Source organism: Chrysemys picta, chromosome 11, assembly GCF_011386835.1.
Source record: "Chrysemys picta bellii isolate R12L10 chromosome 11, ASM1138683v2, whole genome shotgun sequence".
Lineage (NCBI taxonomy): Eukaryota > Metazoa > Chordata > Testudines > Emydidae > Chrysemys > Chrysemys picta.
Window position 1 is genome coordinate 12,668,757 of NC_088801.1, and position 19,836 is coordinate 12,688,592.

A 19,836-nucleotide genomic window follows, 5' to 3' on the forward strand; every position below is an offset into this window, starting at 1 on the left:
CAACATTTGAGGAGTTTCTTAAAGCCCCAGCTCCTGGAGTCAGGTGATTGTGGGGGGACCTCTGCTTTCATTCAAAGAAACAAGAGACCCTTCTAGCTGCAGAGAAAAGCTGGAGGAGGTGACCCCGCCCCAAACGCCCGGCTAGAGCAGCCCCAAGCCCTCCGCTTCGCCGCCCCCCCGTTTTAAGTCAAGCGCGGGTATTTTTTGAGCCGGGAGACAGCGAGCACCGCCCCGATGAGTCACGTGCGGCCCGGGGTTCCCTGTCCCCGGGGGGGCTGGATGGGGAGTCCCCGATACCCCTCAGCCCATGCGAGGGGCTGGCTACGGAGGCCGGGACGGAGCACTTCGAGACGCTCCATTCCCACAGAGCACCATGGGCTCTAGCGGGAACCCAGACTGTCCGGCACGGAATCAGCCCGCCGGCTCACACAGCGCATGCGCACACAGCGGCGGCGCCAGCCAAGGACTGCAACAAGGCCCCTTCTTTCCCCGTTGCTAGCGCCGCGGCTCGCGCTCTGACACGTCATCATTGGGCGCCGGCAGGAAGAGGCGGCTGAGGCGCGGTGCGCGCGGGCCGGCTTTGCCTGAAGGAGCATGGGGGAGACGGGCTCCGTGGAGCGGCTGGTGTCCGGGCTGCACCGGGCCCAGGTCCTGCGCTTCGGGGACTTCGTGCTCAAGAGCGGCCTCGCCTCCCCCATCTACATCGACCTCCGGGTCATCGTCTCCCACCCGCCGCTCCTCAACCAGGTACGTGGCCGCGGGGGATGGGGCGGGGAGGGGGGGCTGCTGCTGCTGCTGGTTGGGGCGGGGGCCCGCGGGCTCTACTGCTGCGGGGGAGGGGGAGTCCGGTCCGGTCTGCGGGCCCTGCTCTTCTTTTGAGCAAAGCAGCCTGGAGCCTGCAGTATGGGCGTATCTGGGAAAGTGCCGAGCCCGTAATCCCTGTACCAGCTCCTTGGGCGGCTGGGCAGTGTCCGTGGTGATCGCTCTCCGCAGATCGGTACGTGACAGGGCTCTGCGCCCACCGTAACGTTTGCCAGTTTGGTAATATTTAAAAACGTTCGTTCACCTGACGCGGATGCGCACTCTGCACCAGCATGCCTGCTGAGGCATTTTACAGACAACAGTCAAAGCAAATTTACTAGTATTGCGGTATCGAAAAATCTCTCTCTAATATCTTTTATCCAGAAGATTGCAGAGGACAGAAAGCTTTAGCCTGAAATGAAGCAGGAACAAGACCTGCTGGTTTCTGTACATAAGTATTTATTACACCTTGTAGCTCTCCTCTTCAGCCTCCTGATCTTGGGATAGCCTGTGGCTCAGTTAGTTTATAATCCTCCTTTCATCCTCTGGCTGGAGTGCAGTAAATATTGATGAATATCTGACCTTCAGCTAACTAAGAATTTAAGTTAGTTGTCTGATTTGAATAACTGAGGCTTTCCTTTATTAAAAAAATATGTTGTACTCATTGTGGCAAGACTGGAAAACATGCTGATTTTCTTTCTCTTTGTGTATATATAAAAAAAATAGTACTACGAGTATGGATCTGTAATATAGGATAAACACTACCTTTCACTTTTTTCTTTTTTGGCCACTGTGCTAGCTCTGTCAGTAGTTCAGTGAGAAAAAGGTGAGAGTAAATTTAAAAGACGAGATGACTTGTTGGCTAAAGGAATGGTGCCAATGCAAAATAATAATAATTAATAATTAGTAATCCAGTGGAGAGCATGTTTTGTGTGACTCTTTGAATAACTGGTCGCTGACCACTAATTCCATGAATGAAGTTACCAGACATTTTTCTTAGCTAATACTTGCCCCAAAGAGTTTAGTCTTAATCTATTTTGATAGTAAGAACATAAGAATGGCCGTATTGGGTCAGACCAAAGGTCCATCTAGCCCAGTATCCTGTCTACCGACAGTGGCTAATGCCAGGTGCCCCAGAGGGAGTGAACCTAACAGGCAATGATCAAGTGATCTCTCTCCTGCCATCCATCTCCATCCTCTGACAGACAGAGGCTAGGGACACCGTTCCTTACCTGTCCTGGCTAATTGCCATTAATGGACTTAATAGTACCCAAAATGTGTTAGCAGCTATCAGGGTACAAATAGTACTGGCAGAATATTGCTTACAAACTTCTTAGGAAGTAGCTTCTGATCAGACACCAATCAGTCAGGAATATCTGAAATTGATTCCATGGGTAATATATGCTTGTAGTTTAATTTAGTATTGCTTAAAAATATGATGTATCTTTAGATTGCAGATCTCCTGTTTCAAACGGCAAAAAATGCAAGGATCAAGTATGACTCGGTGTGTGGTGTTCCATATACAGCGTTGCCTTTGGCTACAGTTATCTGCTCGTCCAACCAGATCCCAATGCTTATACGGAGGAAGGAAGCAAAACAATATGGTAAAATTATTAAAGTTAATTAAGATTAAATTGTCTTTTCTGCTTGAAAGATTTGCTTGTGAAAGTACTTTAGTTTTTATGACTTGCGTTCTTTGTGTTCCAATGGAAGACCATCTCTCCAGTTGAAGGGAAAAGAATTCTCACTCACTTGCCCCCCAAAATGTATAACACTGTCTAATCACTACACTCATGGCTGGCTGTTCTCCTAGAGCAAGTGCCTTTTGTTACATCTCCCTAACAGGTGCTGCATGAGCTTGTGCCCATTTACTGGTTATGAGGAAAGGTGCCAGGGACTCAGTAGCCTCCATAATCTCTGCAGTGGGGTGTTAAACTGCTTCTTGTTGGGTGTAGAACTAGGATATTGGTAAATTATATTAAAATGAATGTCTCAGTGGTGCAGATAATTTTCATGCCGTGGCAAATAGCTACAGAAGAGATTAATTTTATGGGTTTTGTTCTGGTTTCACTAACAATAATTTGCTCTTCTATAGTGCCCTTCACCCAAGGATTAGTAGAATGTGTGTGTTGGTGCCTGTAAGAGCAAATAAATCATAAAGATCTCAAGTTGTTTTGCAAATATGAATAAACCTCACAACTTCCTGGGGTATAAAGGAGTATTTTATCTACTCAGGAAGGTCAAGTCACTTGCATGGAGTTACAAAACAAGTCAGTAACAGAGCTGTGAACAGAATTTTGATGCCTAATTTCAGTTGTAATCACTATACGCATTACCTTCCTAGAATGCCAATGAAAGCAAAGCACCTTACTGTCTTCAAGACTAATTCAGTTACTTAATAGCGATGGCTTCCCCGATACACATAGTACATTTAGCTTTAACAATAGTAAGTCTTAGGGTAACAATTTTATGTTAATTTTTTTAAACTGGTGATTCAATGGATTGTGTCTTTATTGATTTAAAGGTACCAAGCGTCTGGTGGAAGGCATCATTAATCCAGGAGAAACCTGTTTGATCATTGAGGATGTGGTCACAAGTGGATCTAGTATCTTGGAAACTGTAGAGGTTCTTCAGAAAGAAGGATTAAAAATCACCGATGCCATAGTGCTCCTGGATAGAGAGCAGGGAGGAAAACACAGGTTAGAAGAACGAGGGATTCGCCTACATTCTGTGTGCACCTTGTCCATGATGCTAGAGATTCTCCAGCAGCAGCAAAAAGTTGACTCTGAGATGGTTGAAAAGGTGAAGAAATTCATTCTGGAGAATGTCTTCAAACCAGCAGAGCAAAATGGTGCTGCTCCCATCAAACAAATGTGCAAAGAAATGAGCTTTAGCGCTCGCGCTCAGCTACCTGGAATCCATCCTGTTGCAGCACGACTTCTCAAGCTCATGGAGAAGAAACAAACTAACCTGTGCCTCTCTGCTGATGTCACAGACTCCAAAGAACTTCTACAGCTGGCTGCCACTCTAGGCCCCAGCATTTGTATCTTAAAAACTCATATAGATATCCTGAATGATTTCACCCAAGAGGTAATAAAGGAGTTGCGAGCACTTGCTGACCAACATGAGTACCTGATATTCGAAGACCGCAAGTTTGCAGACATTGGAAACACCGTGAAACATCAGTATGAGGGTGATTATTTGCAACCTTAGTTTATTGTGACTTTTTTGCCAATATCTTTGCCTGCTGAATATAATGTGATTCCCTTTAGTGCAAAGATATGATGATGATGATACCTATATTGATTTTTAAAACATCATTTACTTTGTTGATTTTTCTTGTCTGAAGCTCTTCATTTAAGCTATAATATCTCTGTAGAGCCTTCATCACCTGAACCTGTTTTTTTTCTTTCTTTCTCATCATTTTGTTCCATGTTGCCCTGAAAGGTAATACTAGTGACAGTAGGCTCTAGGTCTTGATAGACGCCTCTCCAGACAACGAAGACAAAACCTGACAGGTATTTGTGAAAAATATGATTTAGAGACAGTGGCCGGTTGTGTTTAGGCTGCTTACAGGTTGTTCAATCAGATTGTACATGCAGCTGCCAGAAACTGCAGTAGTTAAAATGTCTTAAAAATGTGCATTGCTTATTGTGCTCTGTCTTCGTTAAAACACATTTCATGCTTGAGGAGAAATTCATAGTGTTACTTAACTAAAAATATGTGGCTCTCTGTTTCTTTCTTCTCAGGTGGTGTATTCAAAATAGCTTCCTGGGCAGATATAGTTAATGCCCATGTGGTCCCAGGCTCTGGAGTTGTGAAAGGGCTGAAAGAAGTAGGGCTTCCTTCACAGCGAGGCTGTCTTTTGATTGCTGAGATGAGTTCTCAAGGGTCACTTGCCACTGGTGACTACACAAAATCTGCAGTAAGTAGGAATTTCTGTTTTGCTTGAAAGACTTGCAGATTGCTCTGGCAATGGAGATTGGTTGCGTGCACATCATAACATCACCGCCTGCATTTACAAGCAGCTTTTCAAGTACAACTACTAGTTACCAGATTTCTCTGCAGTGCTTTAAAGACAATAAACTTGTAGACTTTCAGATCTTAAGAGGTTGCTCACAGCTTCAACATGGTATCACCAGTCTGGTGATACTATCACTATCATGGTGACCACGTTACTACTTTCCTTAGCAATCACATCCTGTTAGCTTTTGTTCTACATTCCCAGTCTAATGTCCAGTCTTCTGTTATACAGCTTCTAGTTACATGTAGGTTCTAATAAGGAGCTGTTAATTCTGCATGCTGTGTGATTATTTCTTAAGTAGTGAAGCTAGGACATGGAGTGAAACACTGCAAAAAGCTGATTTCTCTCTGGCATCTTACACTGTCAAACAAAACATGAAGCATGCAGGTGGCAGGGCTTGAGACAATTCATTGGTCAGGTTTAGTTTTAAGCATGGGAATTTGTAACTTTGTTCTTTGGTTTTTGTTATATTTAGGTACAAATGGCTGAAGAAAACTCAGATTTTGTTTTTGGATTCATTTCTGGTTCCAGAGTTAGTAACAAACCAGAATTTCTTCACTTGACTCCGGGGGTCCAGATGCAAGCTGGAGGTAAAAACACTCCTGGGGAGGTAGAATTTGCAATGAAATTTCTCACTGTCATTTCAGAAGTGACTTTTAAATAATAGAATGTTTACAGTGTAATTTTTTTGCAGCTGTCTCTAATATAACTATTTTGAAGGGGGGAAAACTGGTTGATATCCCATGAAAATAGTATTGTGCATGTGCAATGCATCTTATCCAATAGGTGTGGATGCTTGGATACAAGTATGAGACTGTATGGGCCTAGAAACAACAGCCCTCAATCCTCAATACTTTCTCCTAAAGATCTCTGGAAACTTCCGGAAGGAGAACAGTATGCTAGGCAGCCTTTTTGCTAGGCTTCTTGCTACCTCAAGTTTTGCGTGCAATGGAGTGCACAGCTCCTGCGTATGTGAAAGACTTGTTAAATGTGCTCTCATTAGACTGCACATTCAAATGTGTAAAAGAACACAGTCAAAAAACATAAGTAAATGCAAACAATGTAAAATCCTAACCATTACATATTAACATTTTTATTTAATAGAATTGAATACAAAAGAATCAGAAGTCTTATGTTTTAAATTTTAAATAAATTAAATGTTGCGTAAGTAATGCATTTCCCAAAACTGTTTCATTAGGATGCTTTCCTTTTATCAGTAGCTGCTTCATGTAATCCAAAGCAAAATCACATATCTTCATTTGAATGCAGAAAATTCCGTTTAGTTATGTGACTATTTTGTTAAGCAGCAATCAAATCATACGCAAACACTAAATCCCAGTAATCCTGCCAGGGACTTTTTGGCTAACTACTCCATGTAGTAAAGAATGAAAAATGAGACCCTGGATATTGAATTCAGTGCGAATATTTCACTGGGCATTCAAAGCAATCTCATATAAAATTTGTCACGTCTGAGGTGTTAAGAACTCAAGCGTGTGGCTCCTCTTGAATCCTAACGTCTGTTTTAGAACTTCTAGGGGCTTGTCTATACTTACCGCGCTGGTTCGGCGGCAGGCAATCGAACTTCTGGGTTCGATTTATCCGTCTTGTCTGGACGCGATAAATCGAACTCAGAAGTGCTCCCCGTCGACTCCGGTAATCCTGCTCGCCGCGAGGAGTACGCGGAGTCGACGGGGGAGCCTGCCTGCCGGGTGTGGACCGCGGTAAGTTCGAACTAAGGTACGTCGACTTCAGCTACGTTATTCACGTAGCTGAAGTTGCGTACCTTACTTCGATTTGGGGGTTTAGTGTAGACCAAGCCTTAGAGATGGCGTTACTTATTACAAATCAGAAAAATGACGTAGCATATGTGTTATGTGTTTCAGGTGATAACCTTGGACAGAAGTACTTAAGTCCACAGGAAGTTATTAGCAAAAGAGGTTCAGATGTCATTATTGTGGGACGTGGCATCTTGTCTGCATCAAATCGTTTAGAGGAAGCAGAGATGTACAGGAAGGCAGCATGGGAGAGCTATTTAAGCAGACTTGCTGTTAATACACAAGACTAATTTGAGCCCAGGATTCCAGTAAACAAACTAACTCAATGCATTCAGAAGAAGAAGCTGGAGTAATTTGGAGGATGTTTCTCCCCGTTAGTTAGGTTGACGTCTACTCTGAACTCAATTGAATATTTTGCTTTAGGTAAAATCTGCCAATGACTTAAGTTTTTAGTAACGTGTGTAAGCTAAATGACATTAATTGTGACCATTTTTTCTTTGCATTTGAGACTGTGAAACAAAAAATCACTGCCCAACGTTAGTCTTACTTCTAACTGGTCCTCCAGTCTATTACTTCGGAAAATAATAAATGAAAACACTCCAAGGGATACTTGCTAGGTTATTACTGCCCTCTGGTATTTCCTTTAGTTATGGAAACAGTGCAGGTGAAGCGTTTTCAATACCGTACAACAAAGCTGACCATTCGCTACATTGAATGGGACAACACAACTTGTAGGGAGCACAAACTAGCCTGAATCTGTTACTTAATAAACATTTTAATTGACTCTCCTTCAACTGTGAGTTTGTATATTCATAGTATTTTTCCTCTATCTCATAAATATATTGGACTAAAAACTAAGGGATAAGCTTAGGCCTCTAACTTTCAATTACTGCCCCTTCCTGGTATGTTTGTAACTGCTATTTTGACTAGTATGAATTATTGGTACCATGGTTCCTCTCCAAATTTCCTATGATAAAATTACAGCTGTAGCTATTAGTTAACCCAGGGTGGAACTGATTTGCAGTGGGACTTGTTGGGTCTGTTAATGAGAGGCAAAAGGCCAAAGTCCTGAGGTTATACCATTGTTGAATTTCTAGTGGGCTGGTTATTTTTATGAAAAATCTTCAGTACTTTTCCATGATATTTTTTTTACCATTTGAGATTTTTAATTAAAGAGAGGATGTAAAAATATATCTCATGAATATTGGTTAAAGAGATGGAGTCACCTTAAATTTACCCCAAAATGCACTTCAAAGTGAAACTGAAGTGGGTTTTCGTTGTTCAGATCCAGAAAAGCAAGAGTATAAATAATTGTGGAATTCTGAGTTACTACTTTTAATAAAAACTTTTGTTCTTTTTGCGGATACAGACTAACACGGCTGCTACTCTGAAACCTACTTTTAATAAACTAAAGCATAATATGAATTAACGCATGTATATAACATAAGTACTTTAAGCTGAGAGTCGCTTTAAATATAATTCTGGTTCAATATGGAGTAGGAACAACTTTCAAAATGGCATTGAGAAGTATCGTTCCTGTTATACCATAATTTCTACTTAGTTTTTTTGGGGAGAGGGGCAGGGTAGAGTTGTGGTCAGTCCTTGAAATGTACTCTGCTGGGTGTACATTGGACTAATCCATGCAGAATTTTTAAGAACAAGGAAAGCAGGTTTGAACATGACTGTGGTATTCTACCTTGACATTAATACAAGAAAGATTAGAGAAAATCCAATGTGCTCTTCAGACTTTAAGTAAACTTTGCTATCCATTTAGTAGAACAATGCAAAATTACTTTGTCTACCCTGATGAAGGTATTCCATGGGGCTGAGGAGTTCATGGTATGAATGAGAATATGGGAAATGGTATTCTAAACATGCTGGTGTTAAAATAATGTAAGCTGAGCATCACTAGGTCACTTCCCATAAATCATCTTTACCTGAGAATCACTAAAAGGTTGACCAAGTGGAATTCTATTAATCCTCCACTTATTCATTGAGCTGGACTTTTCCTAGCAAAGCTGAAGAGCTTCCATGGCCTGTCTCACCAGTGAAACTCGATCAATCCAGCATCTCTTGTGCGCAGTAAGATATTGGAGGTTAACTGCATAGCAATGCATGTCTTTCACAGCGAGTTCTTGATCAGTTTATCGCTAAAGATGGTATCGCTCAAAGCAGGACCAATTCCCAACTAAATTATCCGAGCCAGGGCTTTGTCAAGCCTGACTGTAAAAACCTCTAAGGAAGGAGATTCCACCACCTCCCTAGGTAACTCATTCCAGTGCTTCACCACCCTCCTAGTGAAAAAGTTTTTCCTAATATCCAACCTAAACCTCCCCCACTGCAATTTGAGACCATTACTCCTTGTTCTGTCATCTGCTACCACTGAGAACAGTCTAGATCCATCCTCTGGAACTCCTTTTTAGGTAGTTGAAAGCAGCTATCAAATCCCCCCTCATTCTTCTCTTCTGCAGACTAAACAATTCCAGTTCCCTCAGCCTCTCCTCATAAGTCATGTGCTCCAGCCCCCTAATCATTTTTGTTGCCCTCCGCTGGACTCTTTCCAATTTTTCCACATCCTTCTTGTAGTGTGGGGCCCAAAACTGGACACAGTACTCCAGATGAGGCCTCACCAATGTCAAATAGAGGGAACGATTATGTCCCTCGATCTGCTGGCAATGCCCCCTACTTCTACAGCCCAAAATGCCATTAGCCTTCTTGGCAACAAGGGCACACTGTTGACTCATATCCAGCTTCTCGTCCACTGTAAGCCCTAGGTCCTTTTCTGCAGAACTGTTTCCTAGCCATTCGGTCCCTAGTCTGTAACAGTGAATGGGATTCTTCCGTCCTAAGTGCAGGATGCTGCACTTGTCCTTGTTGAACCTCATCAGGTTTCTTTTGGCCCAATCATCTAATTTGTCTAGGTCCCTCTGTATCCTATCCCTACCCTCCAGCGTATCTACCACTCCTCCCAGTTTAGTGTCATCTGCAAACTTGCTGAGAGTGCAGTTCACACCATTCTCCAGATCATTAATGAAGATATTGAACAAAACCGGCCCCAGAACCGACCCTTGGGGCACTCCGCTTGAAACCGGCTGCCAACTAGACATGGAGCCATTGATCACTACCTGTTGAGCCCGACGATCTAGCCAGCTTTCTATCCACCTTATAGTCCATTCATCCAGCCTATACTTCTTTAACTTGCTGGCAAGAATACTGTGGGAGACCATATCAAAAGCTTTGCTAAAGTTAAGGAACACATCCACTGCTTTCCCCTCATTCACAGACCCAGTTATCTCCTCATAGAAGGCAGTTGGGTTAGTCAGGCATGACTTGCCCTTGGTGAATCCATGCTGACTGTTCCGGATCACTTTCCTCTCCTCTATGTATTTTAGAATTGATTCCTTGAGGACCTGCTCCATGATTTTTCCAGGGCCTGAGGTGAGGCTGACTGGCCTGTAGTTCCCCAGATCCTCCTCCTTCCCTTTTTTAAAGATGGGCACTACATTAGCCTTTTTCCAGTCATCTGGGACCTCCCCCAATAGCCATGAGTTTTCAAAGATAACGGCAATGGCTCTGCAATCACATCTGCCAACTCCTTTAAAGAAGAAACCTGCAGTGCATCCGGCCCCATGGACTTGTGCTCGTCCAGTTTTTCTAAATAGTCCCGAACCACGTCTTTCTCCACAGAGGGCTGGTCACCTTCTCCCCATACTGTGCTGCCCAATGCAACAGTCTGGGAGCTGACCTTGTTCGTGAAGACAGAGGCAAAAAAAGCATTGAGTACATTAGCTTTTTCCACATCCTCTGTCACTAGGTTGCCTCCCTCATTCAGTAAGGGGTCCAGACTTTCCTTGACTTTCTTCTTGTTGCTAACATACCTGAAGAAACCCTTCTTGTTACTCTTAACATCTCTTGCTAGCTGCAACTCCAAGTCGGATTTGGCCTTCCTGATTTCACTCCTGCATGCCTGAGCAATATTTTTATACTCCCTGGCCATTTGTCCAATCTTCCACTTCTTGTAAGCTTCTTTTTTGTGTTTAAGATCAGCAAGGATTTCACTGTTAAGCCAAGCTGGTCGCCTGCCGTATTTACTATTCTTTCTACACAAGGGGATGGTTTTCTCCTGCATGGTCTCTTATATCCTTCTCTGCTAAAAACTATTACCTTTTCCCCCTTCTTCCACCAGAGGGAGCTGTGACTCTCATGCGCTTTTTGAAGTCACAGTACCATTTTAGCGAATAGATTTCATCATAAGCATGTTATTGTTGCTGTTCTCATCAGAAGCAGTCTGTTTTTCAACAAAAGTGTAATATTCTCACTGCACTGAAGCTGATCCCATGCCTGAGAGTTACAGGGATTTATATGAATTATCTTGAGCACAATATTTGTCTTAAGGGGTGATTCTGTCCTGCCTCATGGAACAGACTCAGTTTCTGCTATTGCAGTGCTAGGAGATTAATGAATTTTGTGAACTCCATTGTTTCCTAAGCCATGCTCTTATTTACTGGGTGGGTCATAAAGACCTTGAACCAGCAACTAAAGCTCTGGCTTAAGCCCTCTGTTTACAACCAGTTAATTAGGTCTATCAAAAGTGACACATCTCTGGAATCGAATAGTGGTGACTGTTGGAGAGAGTGATCCTAGTATCCAATTTTTTTAGCATGGCGCTATTTCTTTTTTGTTGAAACAAGTGAGGTTATTGATTTTTTTTTATTTGTTCAGAATTGTTCACAGCCCTTCATTAACGAGCAGCCTTCATTCTACTGTACAATTTATACTTCAGTGCTTCAGTTCACACTGCTGACGTCCAAAACATTTCACTTAGTAAACAAGACCAAATTATCCCTCCTGCCTGCACTGCCCCACATGGTCTTTATAATCAGAGCTGTTCCAGCAAACAAGCATGTGCAGCTCTAATCTGAGAGAACAATCATTTTCTTTCAGGCACCTGAAATGGATGAAATCCACTTCAAATTAGGCATAATGTTCATTTCTTTTACGTGCCCCTGCTGTTTACATTCCATGAAGCGTAGTTCCTGCGGTTGGTCAGAACTGCATTGGTAACATGGGAACTAGGTCACAATTTAAAAAACTCATTTACATCATAATGTATGAAGCTGATCAGGCCCGAGAATGAATTGCAAGGACTTTGTCAGAGTCAGGGATGGAGGCAAATGACTGGTTCCAATTTAGTTCATCAGCTGTCAGGTGATGAAAATCTTAATCTTGTAATAGTTTATGAAATCCATATCTACAGTGAAACTCCCATTTATAGTGAAACAGAAGGAAAGTGCCATGTTTTTAATTGTGAATTATAATAATGAATAATTGTTCTTAGCCCTTCATCATTGTACATTGCTATACAAGCACTAAGGATGGTAACTGAACAATGTGCAGCTAGCCAAGTAGTAGAGATGGTACTTTCCCTATATAACATGACACTCGTTAAGTGATTTGCCTAAACCCACTTACTGTCTGTATCAGAAGCATGATGAGCAGTTGGAAATTTACTCCTAGTTCTGTATTCAACTTCCAAGTATGGCAAATAGCATTTCAAATGTAATATTGAATGATCCCCAATGGCCATGTTCATTGGCATGAGTATTACAGGAAGCAACACAAACATTGTTTGAGGTTTGGGAAGAGTTTGCACCAAAGGAATGTGAAATACCCTCAGGAGGTTTGACTGGAATCTTGTTTTGGGCGGGCATTGACTCTGGGGACGTGGATTCCATTTTGGAAGGACTCGACCTGAAACTAACTGTGGAGGACCTGGCTAGACTGTTTAATCAGTTTCAGAGAGACAGTTGGCTCTTGACATGGTTTGAGCCTCACCCAGTGTGGTTAATGCAGGCTCAGTACCAGTGGTAGCTGATAGTGTTTTACCCTTGAAAGGAGGGCTTTGGAGCGGAGCCTGGAGCAGCGCTGGAGCAGTGGAGCTGCAGGTTTTTGCCTGGAGCTGGAGCACAGCTCCAAAGCCCTGCTTGAAAGCAGCCTGCTCTGGCCCAGGGTTTTCTTCTTCTAATGGATTTTGTACACTTTACTGGAGTCGTGGCAGAACCCCTACGCTGTAATTGTCTTATTGGTTTGCCTTCATCCCACTTCAGTTTGGCCCAGCTCATTGTGCATTAACCTCCATTCAGCTCCATACCTCTAGCTACGCTAGACCCATCTGCTGCAATATGGCCAACTTGTCCCAGAAGGCAATGCTACCACCCCACTCTGGCGCTGTGGAGGATGGGAAAGCATAACCTATGGTTCGGTTTATGGAAAAAAGCTGCTGTGTGACTACAACTGTTTATAGCCATTGCAGCAGAGGCAAGTGTCACAGCCCACTTACCAGAACCCAACAAATGAAAGTTTAAAAGTTAAGGTGACTTGAGCCAACATAGTTACAAAGAAGTTCACAAGTTGGAAATTGTGGAGAAGCTCAAGCACGGTGAGGAGACAAACCTGGGTTTCCCACAGCCCACGTAAGTGGGCTGGCTATTGGGTATTCTGGTCCATCTTTTGTACAGGTAGAGCATGCCTCCTGGATCAGGCGCCACAAGTGAGATAAGCAATGAGCCATTCTACTTTGTGACTCCACCAGGGCTTAGGTATGAGCTAGACTTCTGAGCAGCTCAGTCGTGGTGGGGTAGTGGCAGGACTTAGGTGGCTTTGTGGAGGCTCACTGGGGCAACTGTAGGTGCGTACAGGGTGAGGCAGCTAAGCGGTTTGGTAAATGTCAGTGCGATTTAATATACCGCTAGCGCCCAGATCCTCAAAGGAATTCAAGCATCTAACTCCCCTTCCCTTGAAAAGCCCAATAGGCACCTGAGTGAATCTTTAGGCTCCTCATCACTTTGAGACTCCATTCCCCATCTGTAAAATGGGGATAATAGCACTGCCCTACCCTCATATGGGTAAAGAACGGTGATGCTAAAGAAAGCGAGGTGCTCAGCTACTACAGTAATTGTGTGTGTGGGGAGGGGGAAGGAGGTGGAACCCCCACACACACAGAAAAGCTGTGCCTTCTTCCTCAGTCCCACAGCCTTTGGGGTGGAGGGGGTGTTTCTTGTCCCTGCTTGAGGGTGGAGATTACAATAGGGTTTAAGCTGTTGTGCATTTAGATCTTTTGCACTCATCAAACTGGTGTGATTAGCATCAACTGTAGCTACACACTGGGCGGTTTCACAGCCTTATCTAAAACGTGCCACTGTTAGGACCGTGAAAATGAGTGAATGAAATGCAAGGTGAAGGGTTTTCTGATTGCAATCGTGATTTAGACCAGTATCCACTTCTGAACATGAGCACCCGTACCCCACCCAAAAAAGCACCCCCTAGCTATGCTATGAGCTCCACAAACACAGAAGCTGGCTGTTGTAATGTCATAGTGGTGCCGATTTGGCCAGACCTGTACTGACATTTTTGCATCACATGAGCCCCTAAAATAGTTTCCGCTTTAGTTTTCATGCAGGAATGGGCGCTGTGGTCAGGCTGCCTAAGACATTTAGGGCCTCAAACAGGCGTTACTATTTGAAATGTATCATTCCCACGGCTTGGCCATACACAAGCCTATCAAAGGGCAGGTCAGCTTGTCTAAATAGTTACAGTCCCTCTCATCATCATTGTTACTCTGTTTACTTTTACTCCCTTTTCTTTTAACTTGGAAATACTGAGCTGGGCTCAGCTGTTGACTCCTATGGTATGTACATGCTAGTTCTGTATAATGCTCTAAGCAGATGCTCCAGTAACTTTACTAGGTAGAAGTTTAGTGACCACATTAGGGCCATATCCTCCTCACTCCCAGCATTGGGCCTACTGCCTCTCATCAGTCTCCTGATTGCTTGTATTGTTATTGCTGGGCAATCTGCTGTGGCTTGGGGGTTGTCTGTGCAGCTGCCTTTGCAGGCTCAGTCCTGGCCCAGCATTCGAAATAAATTGCCCTGAGTTTCAGAAGTACTGAGAACCCCGGAGTTCCCACAGACATTGGGGGGAACCGCCAGGGCCGGCCTTAGCAAGAGCGGGGCCCGATTCCTGGGGGCGGGGCTTGCTACCGGCAAGCCCCGCCCCCAGGAATTGGGCACCACTCGGGCTGGGGGTCGCGGGGTTTGGGTCCGGGCCGGAGCCGGGGCCAGGCCGGAGTCGCTCGTCCCAGGGCAGGGCCGGGGCCTGAGGTGTTCGGGCCGGGGCCGGGCCGGCGCCCCGGGGCCCGAGCCGGGGCCGGAGCCGTGGGGCCGTGCTGGGGGTGCTCGGCCAGAACTGGGGACGCTGCCCCGGGGCCCGAGCCGGGCCAGAGCCAGAGCCAGAGCCACTTGGCCGGGGCCGGGGCCGGAGCCGCTCGGGCCGTGGCCGGGGGTGCTCGGCCGGCGCCAGGGCCGGGCCGGAGCTGTGGGGCCGGGCCGACGCGCTCGGCCGGGGCCGGTGCCCGTGCCGGGCTGGAGCCAGAGCGGCCGGGGCCGGGGCCGCTCGGCCAGGGCCGGACTGGGCCGCGCCTCCCAGGAGCCCTCCTTGCACCCCTCCCCTTACCTGTTGTTGCCGCCGCCTGCCCCTTTTCAGACTTCCCGCGAACATTCGCGGGAAGCAGGGGAGGGGGAGGAATGGGGGCGGAGCATTCAGGGGAGGGGAGGAGGGGGAAGTGAGCTGGGGGCAGAGTGGACAGCTGCGGGGCCCTCTTAGGCGCGGGGCCCAATTCAGCCGAATCGGCTGAATCAGCTTAAAGCCGGCCCTGGGAACCGCAGGTGCTCAGCATCTCTGAAAAGCAGGCCCAGAATGACACTGACGCCTCTGCCATGGGCCAGAGCTCTCTGAGTAAGGGGCTTCAGCAGCAATTGGTGTGGGGCAGAGTAAAGCAACCAGGACGGTCATGACGGATGCTGGAACTCTGGTCTCGTCTCACACCTGTGGGGAAGACAGGCCTGCAGACACCCCCTCCTGCCTGCATTGCACTTTCCAGCCCAGGAGCAAGGAACCATTTCACACCTTAGCGCTGGGGGGAGCTGAAGCCCAGAACGGGGAAGTAACTCATCCAGTGAGTTGGTGCCAGGGTGGAGAATGGAAGCCAGATCCCGACGCCCAGCTTTGCTCTGATCCCCAAAACAGCCCTTTCCAGATCCATTGCGGGGGAGGTGGGGGGCAGGAGGGACTCTAGCCACGTGCAGGAGACCCAAGGCTATTTATTTTCATTAAATATGTAGACTAAATCATGAAATTAATAAATTTTCAAGCCGAACATGTATTAATTCTAATGAACAATGCCACATTATGCAGTATTCATTTTTGAAAGTTTATAATAAGCGATGCTCCGGGAGGAAGGGGTGTGGGTGGTGGAAGTTTCGCCTAAGGCGCAAAATATCCTTGCACCGGTCCTGTAACCAGTGATGTCACAGGGCTAACTATTGGGCATGAAATGACTCAAGGGGATTAGCTACTGCTACAGCTACACTTTGCTCATTGTATTATTATGGTGCTGTGATTTTTCTGCCCAGCGGTTAGCCTTCCTCAGTGGGCAATAATTCCCGGGGGCAGGCCACTCCCTGGGGACAGCTGAACAAAGCATTCTGCTTGTGCCACCTCATCAGGCCCTGCTGCCGATGTGCCCCCTGTACCCAGGGCTATGCTGGCGTTACGCTCACTGGGGAACTCTGCCATGGGCACAAGTATCAGGGGGTAGCCATGTTAGTCTGTATCTACAAAAACAACAAGGAGTCTGGTGGCACCTTAAAGACTAACAGATTTATCTGGGCATAAGCTTTCGTGAGTAAAAAACCTCACTTCTTCGGATGCATAGAATGCACTTTCACTCTATGCATCCGAAGAAGTGAGGTTTTTACTCACGAAAGCTTATGCCCAAATAAATCTGTTAGTCTTTAAGGTGCCACCAGACTCCTTGTTGTTGTTGCCATGGGCAATGAATCTTGAATAGGGAAGTTAGGGACAGATTCCATCTTGATTGTGCTGCACAGCACATGAATGGTGCAAGGGAGCGCAGGACGGGGATGGGGAAGAGCTTCTGACCCCACAGCCAGGGGTCAACACATGCTAAAAACATACTGCTCTCCACCACTATCTTACAGCTCAGCAAAGGGTAGCCATAGCTGGCCAATGAGTCCATTATGCCACTGTCCTTGTGGGCCAGGCCAGAGGCTAGACTATTTGCCCTGCATGCTCTACCTGCAGGGACGATAGTAAAACAACTCCCCCCACCTATAGGTTGCCTGCCATAGGCACCGGTATTGGCCAAAAGGCAAAACTTCAAATCCGTTTGTGTATGTACCGGACCGTGACCGGCAAGTATCTGCTGAAGACACCAAACCACTCCCACAACTAGGTCAACAGGGAACTGGAAACAGACAGTTGTGAATGGTGCCTTGTGTAGCTTGTTGCATGTTATACCCCGGGTTACAGTTGCTCTGGGTTTTGGCCCAAAGCTAGTGTAACCCCCCACACCTTCTGGGTGTGGTGTTCTGGCCCATCTAGTGGCACCGAGACCACTCAGAGAGAAAGTTAAATGAGTCTGCTCTCCAGCCTTAGCTAAGAGCCAGTTGGCTTTTAGCTCATTCTGTGGAGGTTCATGCACTAAGATCCAGAGGTGCCCGGTTGATCCCGCCTGCTGACGACTGGGGGCTGTCGGCTTTACACTAGCACTTCTAGACACAAAACTCCTCCTGATAGCTCCATTGAGCACTGCAGTGCTGGCACCTTGGCAGAGCACAGCTTTTGTCTGGCTGCAAGGCATGTGTAAGCGGGGGAATGGTCCCGCTATTGTGGGGAAATTTTCTGACTTCTGCACTACCCCGGTGAAGTGGGCTAGCGAAAGGATCTGAGTCCCCGCTCCCACTTCCTTTACCCAGAGGCCTCCCTGCCCTTGAGGGCTCCCCTTCCACTCTCCTGTCTGGCAGAGTCCTCGTAACCCCAACAAGGCTGGGCCCAGGATTCCTGGGGGGCTCGACCCCCAACCCTGCTGTGGTCACCTAGGACAGGGGCTAGGGTGTCCCCACTCCGGGGTACTCTCTCTGCACTGGGCACCTCCCTGACCCACTGATTATTCCATACAATTTAAAGCAAATACAAGTTGTTTAATTAACAATTAATCTAAAGAAAAGAACAAGGAAAAATGGGAAAGGTTAAAGGAAAACACATCACCCCGCTCTGTGGCAGGGAACATCACAACCAGTGTCTCTGGAATGTCAGGGCAGGTCACAGTCTGCTTCTTGTAGGTCCCAGGCCTCCTTCTCAGGCCCAGGCCGTGCTGCAGAGACGCTGCGGGTTGGACACTTGCAATGGTGGTGGCCACACACCTCCGGGCTTTGAGTGGTGGGACCCTTCTTCCCAGCGTCAGCCCCCCCTAGGGTTAAGGTCCCCCTCCCGGTCTGGCCTGCAAGGGCGCTTGTCTGGGGGTGTCTTTCTGTGCTGGGCCCTTTGCCCAGGTTCCCCCTTGGCTGGCCCCACTTGCTCACCACACCTGGCTCTGTGGCTGCAGCTCTGCTCCCAGCACAGGATCTGCTCTCCCTGGGCTGCGTCTCTGGCTCTGTGGCTGCACCTCTGCTCCCAGCACAGGATCTGCTCTCCCTGGGCTGCGTCTCTGGCTCTGTGGCTGCACCTCTGCTCCCAGCACAGGATCTGCTCTCCCTGGGCTGCGTCTCTGGCTCTGTGGCTGCACCTCTGCTCCCAGCACAGGATCTGCTCTCCCTGGGCTGCGTCTCTGGCTCTGTGGCTGCAGCTCTGCTCCCAGCACAGGATCTGCTCTCCCTGGGCTGCGTCTCTGGCTCTGCGGCTGGCACGGTTCTGCTCTCCAGCTCAGCTCGGGCCCCTGCTCTCTCCTTAGCTCGGCCCCACTCAGTCTGACTCAGGACATTCCAGTTCACACGGAGGACGGGACCCCCTCTGGCCTCCTGACTCCCTGATTAGCTGCCCGCCCTGTCAATCAGGCTCATCTGGAGCATTGGCCTCTCCCCATGGTTCCTGGGGACTGTCAGTCTCAGGCTCCTGATTTGCCATCGACCCTTCCCCTTTTAGTGCTGGGAGCTAGCAACCAAAACACCCCCCACTGAGTGTTAGTAAGGGGGCAACAGTCCCCTTACACATGCACTGGTGCAGCCAGCAGCAGCAGGGAGGCAGTAAAAGGCATCTAGTCTCAGCACATCAGGGCAGAGTTGCCCTCTGGAACATCAGCTGATCTTTACAGGATGACTGACCTCGTGCACCATGGCACCAATGCCACTGCCCTGTAGGAGCCACACAGCCACTGGTCCCCTCTGAACTGCTGCACAAGGAGTCGTGCCAAACTCTGCCCCCTCCTATGCAGAAGAACAGCATCAGAACTGCCGGGATTGCGATGAGAGGAAGCCAAGTCTCTGCATCCCTGAGTGTTTTAAGCCTCCTGGAGCCCGAAGAGAGGCAAGTCACTGCACCAGGGTTGTGGTTCCTAGGCACCACCTGCTGTCTCCTGCCTGAGAGCTGCCACCTATTGCTCTCTGGCTGCCTAGCCCCTGGTGCAGTGTTGACCTTTCAGCCATCCCCTGGCACTTAGGGTATGGCTGCATAGCTGCTAGGAGGTGGAATTCCCAGCATGGGCCAACATACACATGCTAGTGCCTAAAAATAGCCATGGTGGCATGGGGGGGCAGCTTGGGCTAGCTGCCCAGGTACATATTGGTGTGACATGGTGACCATCCATACGTTCACGATACAGCAGTTTTCATATGAGCAACTCTGTAATATTACCACAATTTGTACAGCCACCTCCCCCCAAATTCTCACAGAGAACTGGTCCCCTTCTTCGCCTCCCACCCCACCCCAGCCACAAGCATGGACCCACCTCCTCTCCTGACTCCCTACTGCTCGGTTCTCAAAAATGAGTCATTCAGGAAGATCTCTGCAACCACAGCTTCCACCGACGCTGACAGCCTGTGATTTGCAGAGCTGCAGCAATCCCTGCTCTGCTATTTTTAGTAGTGTCTCTTGGAGTCCTTCAGCATTTCCATTAGAGCATGGGGCAGGGGGCTGTAAATATCCTGAAGGCGAGTTGTTTATGGTGAGAAAAATCAGTGCTGCTGTTTACATAGGCAGGAAAACAAAAAATCAAAAGGGGATGCCTGGGACCACGACCCATTTCCAGAGGGAAAAGCAAGTCAAACCAATGAAAATAATTTGTTTGTGCTTTTTCCTGGCACATTTCCTGCCGTTGACTAGCTCGCATGAGCTGTTCAGGGCAAAGTGACAAAGTCAGCAACACAGACCGGAACAGTGGCA

General features: G+C 47.1%; 1 protein-coding gene across 1 annotated transcript; it reads left to right on the forward strand.

The window, feature by feature from the left end:
* The first annotated feature begins 241 nt into the window (after positions 1 to 241).
* UMPS (uridine monophosphate synthetase) lies at positions 242 to 7,388 on the forward strand. Its single transcript, XM_005279822.4, has 6 exons — positions 242 to 747; positions 2,252 to 2,405; positions 3,326 to 3,994; positions 4,551 to 4,726; positions 5,301 to 5,415; positions 6,709 to 7,388. The coding sequence occupies exons 1-6, from the start codon at positions 595 to 597 to the stop codon at positions 6,888 to 6,890; spliced, it is 1,449 nt and encodes a 482-aa protein (XP_005279879.2). The 5' UTR covers positions 242 to 594; the 3' UTR covers positions 6,891 to 7,388.
* Positions 7,389 to 19,836: the final 12,448 nt, after the last annotated feature.

Excerpts from the sequence above, each read along its gene's own strand:
- UMPS (XM_005279822.4), top strand. The coding sequence starts at position 595 with ATGGGGGAGACGGGCTCCGTGGAGCGGCTGGTGTCCGGGCTGCACCGG. Across the intron at positions 3,995-4,550 it reads CGTGAAACATCAGTATGAGG|GTGGTGTATTCAAAATAGCT; the intron begins GTGATTATTTGC and ends CTTTCTTCTCAG. Across the intron at positions 5,416-6,708 it reads GGTCCAGATGCAAGCTGGAG|GTGATAACCTTGGACAGAAG; the intron begins GTAAAAACACTC and ends TATGTGTTTCAG.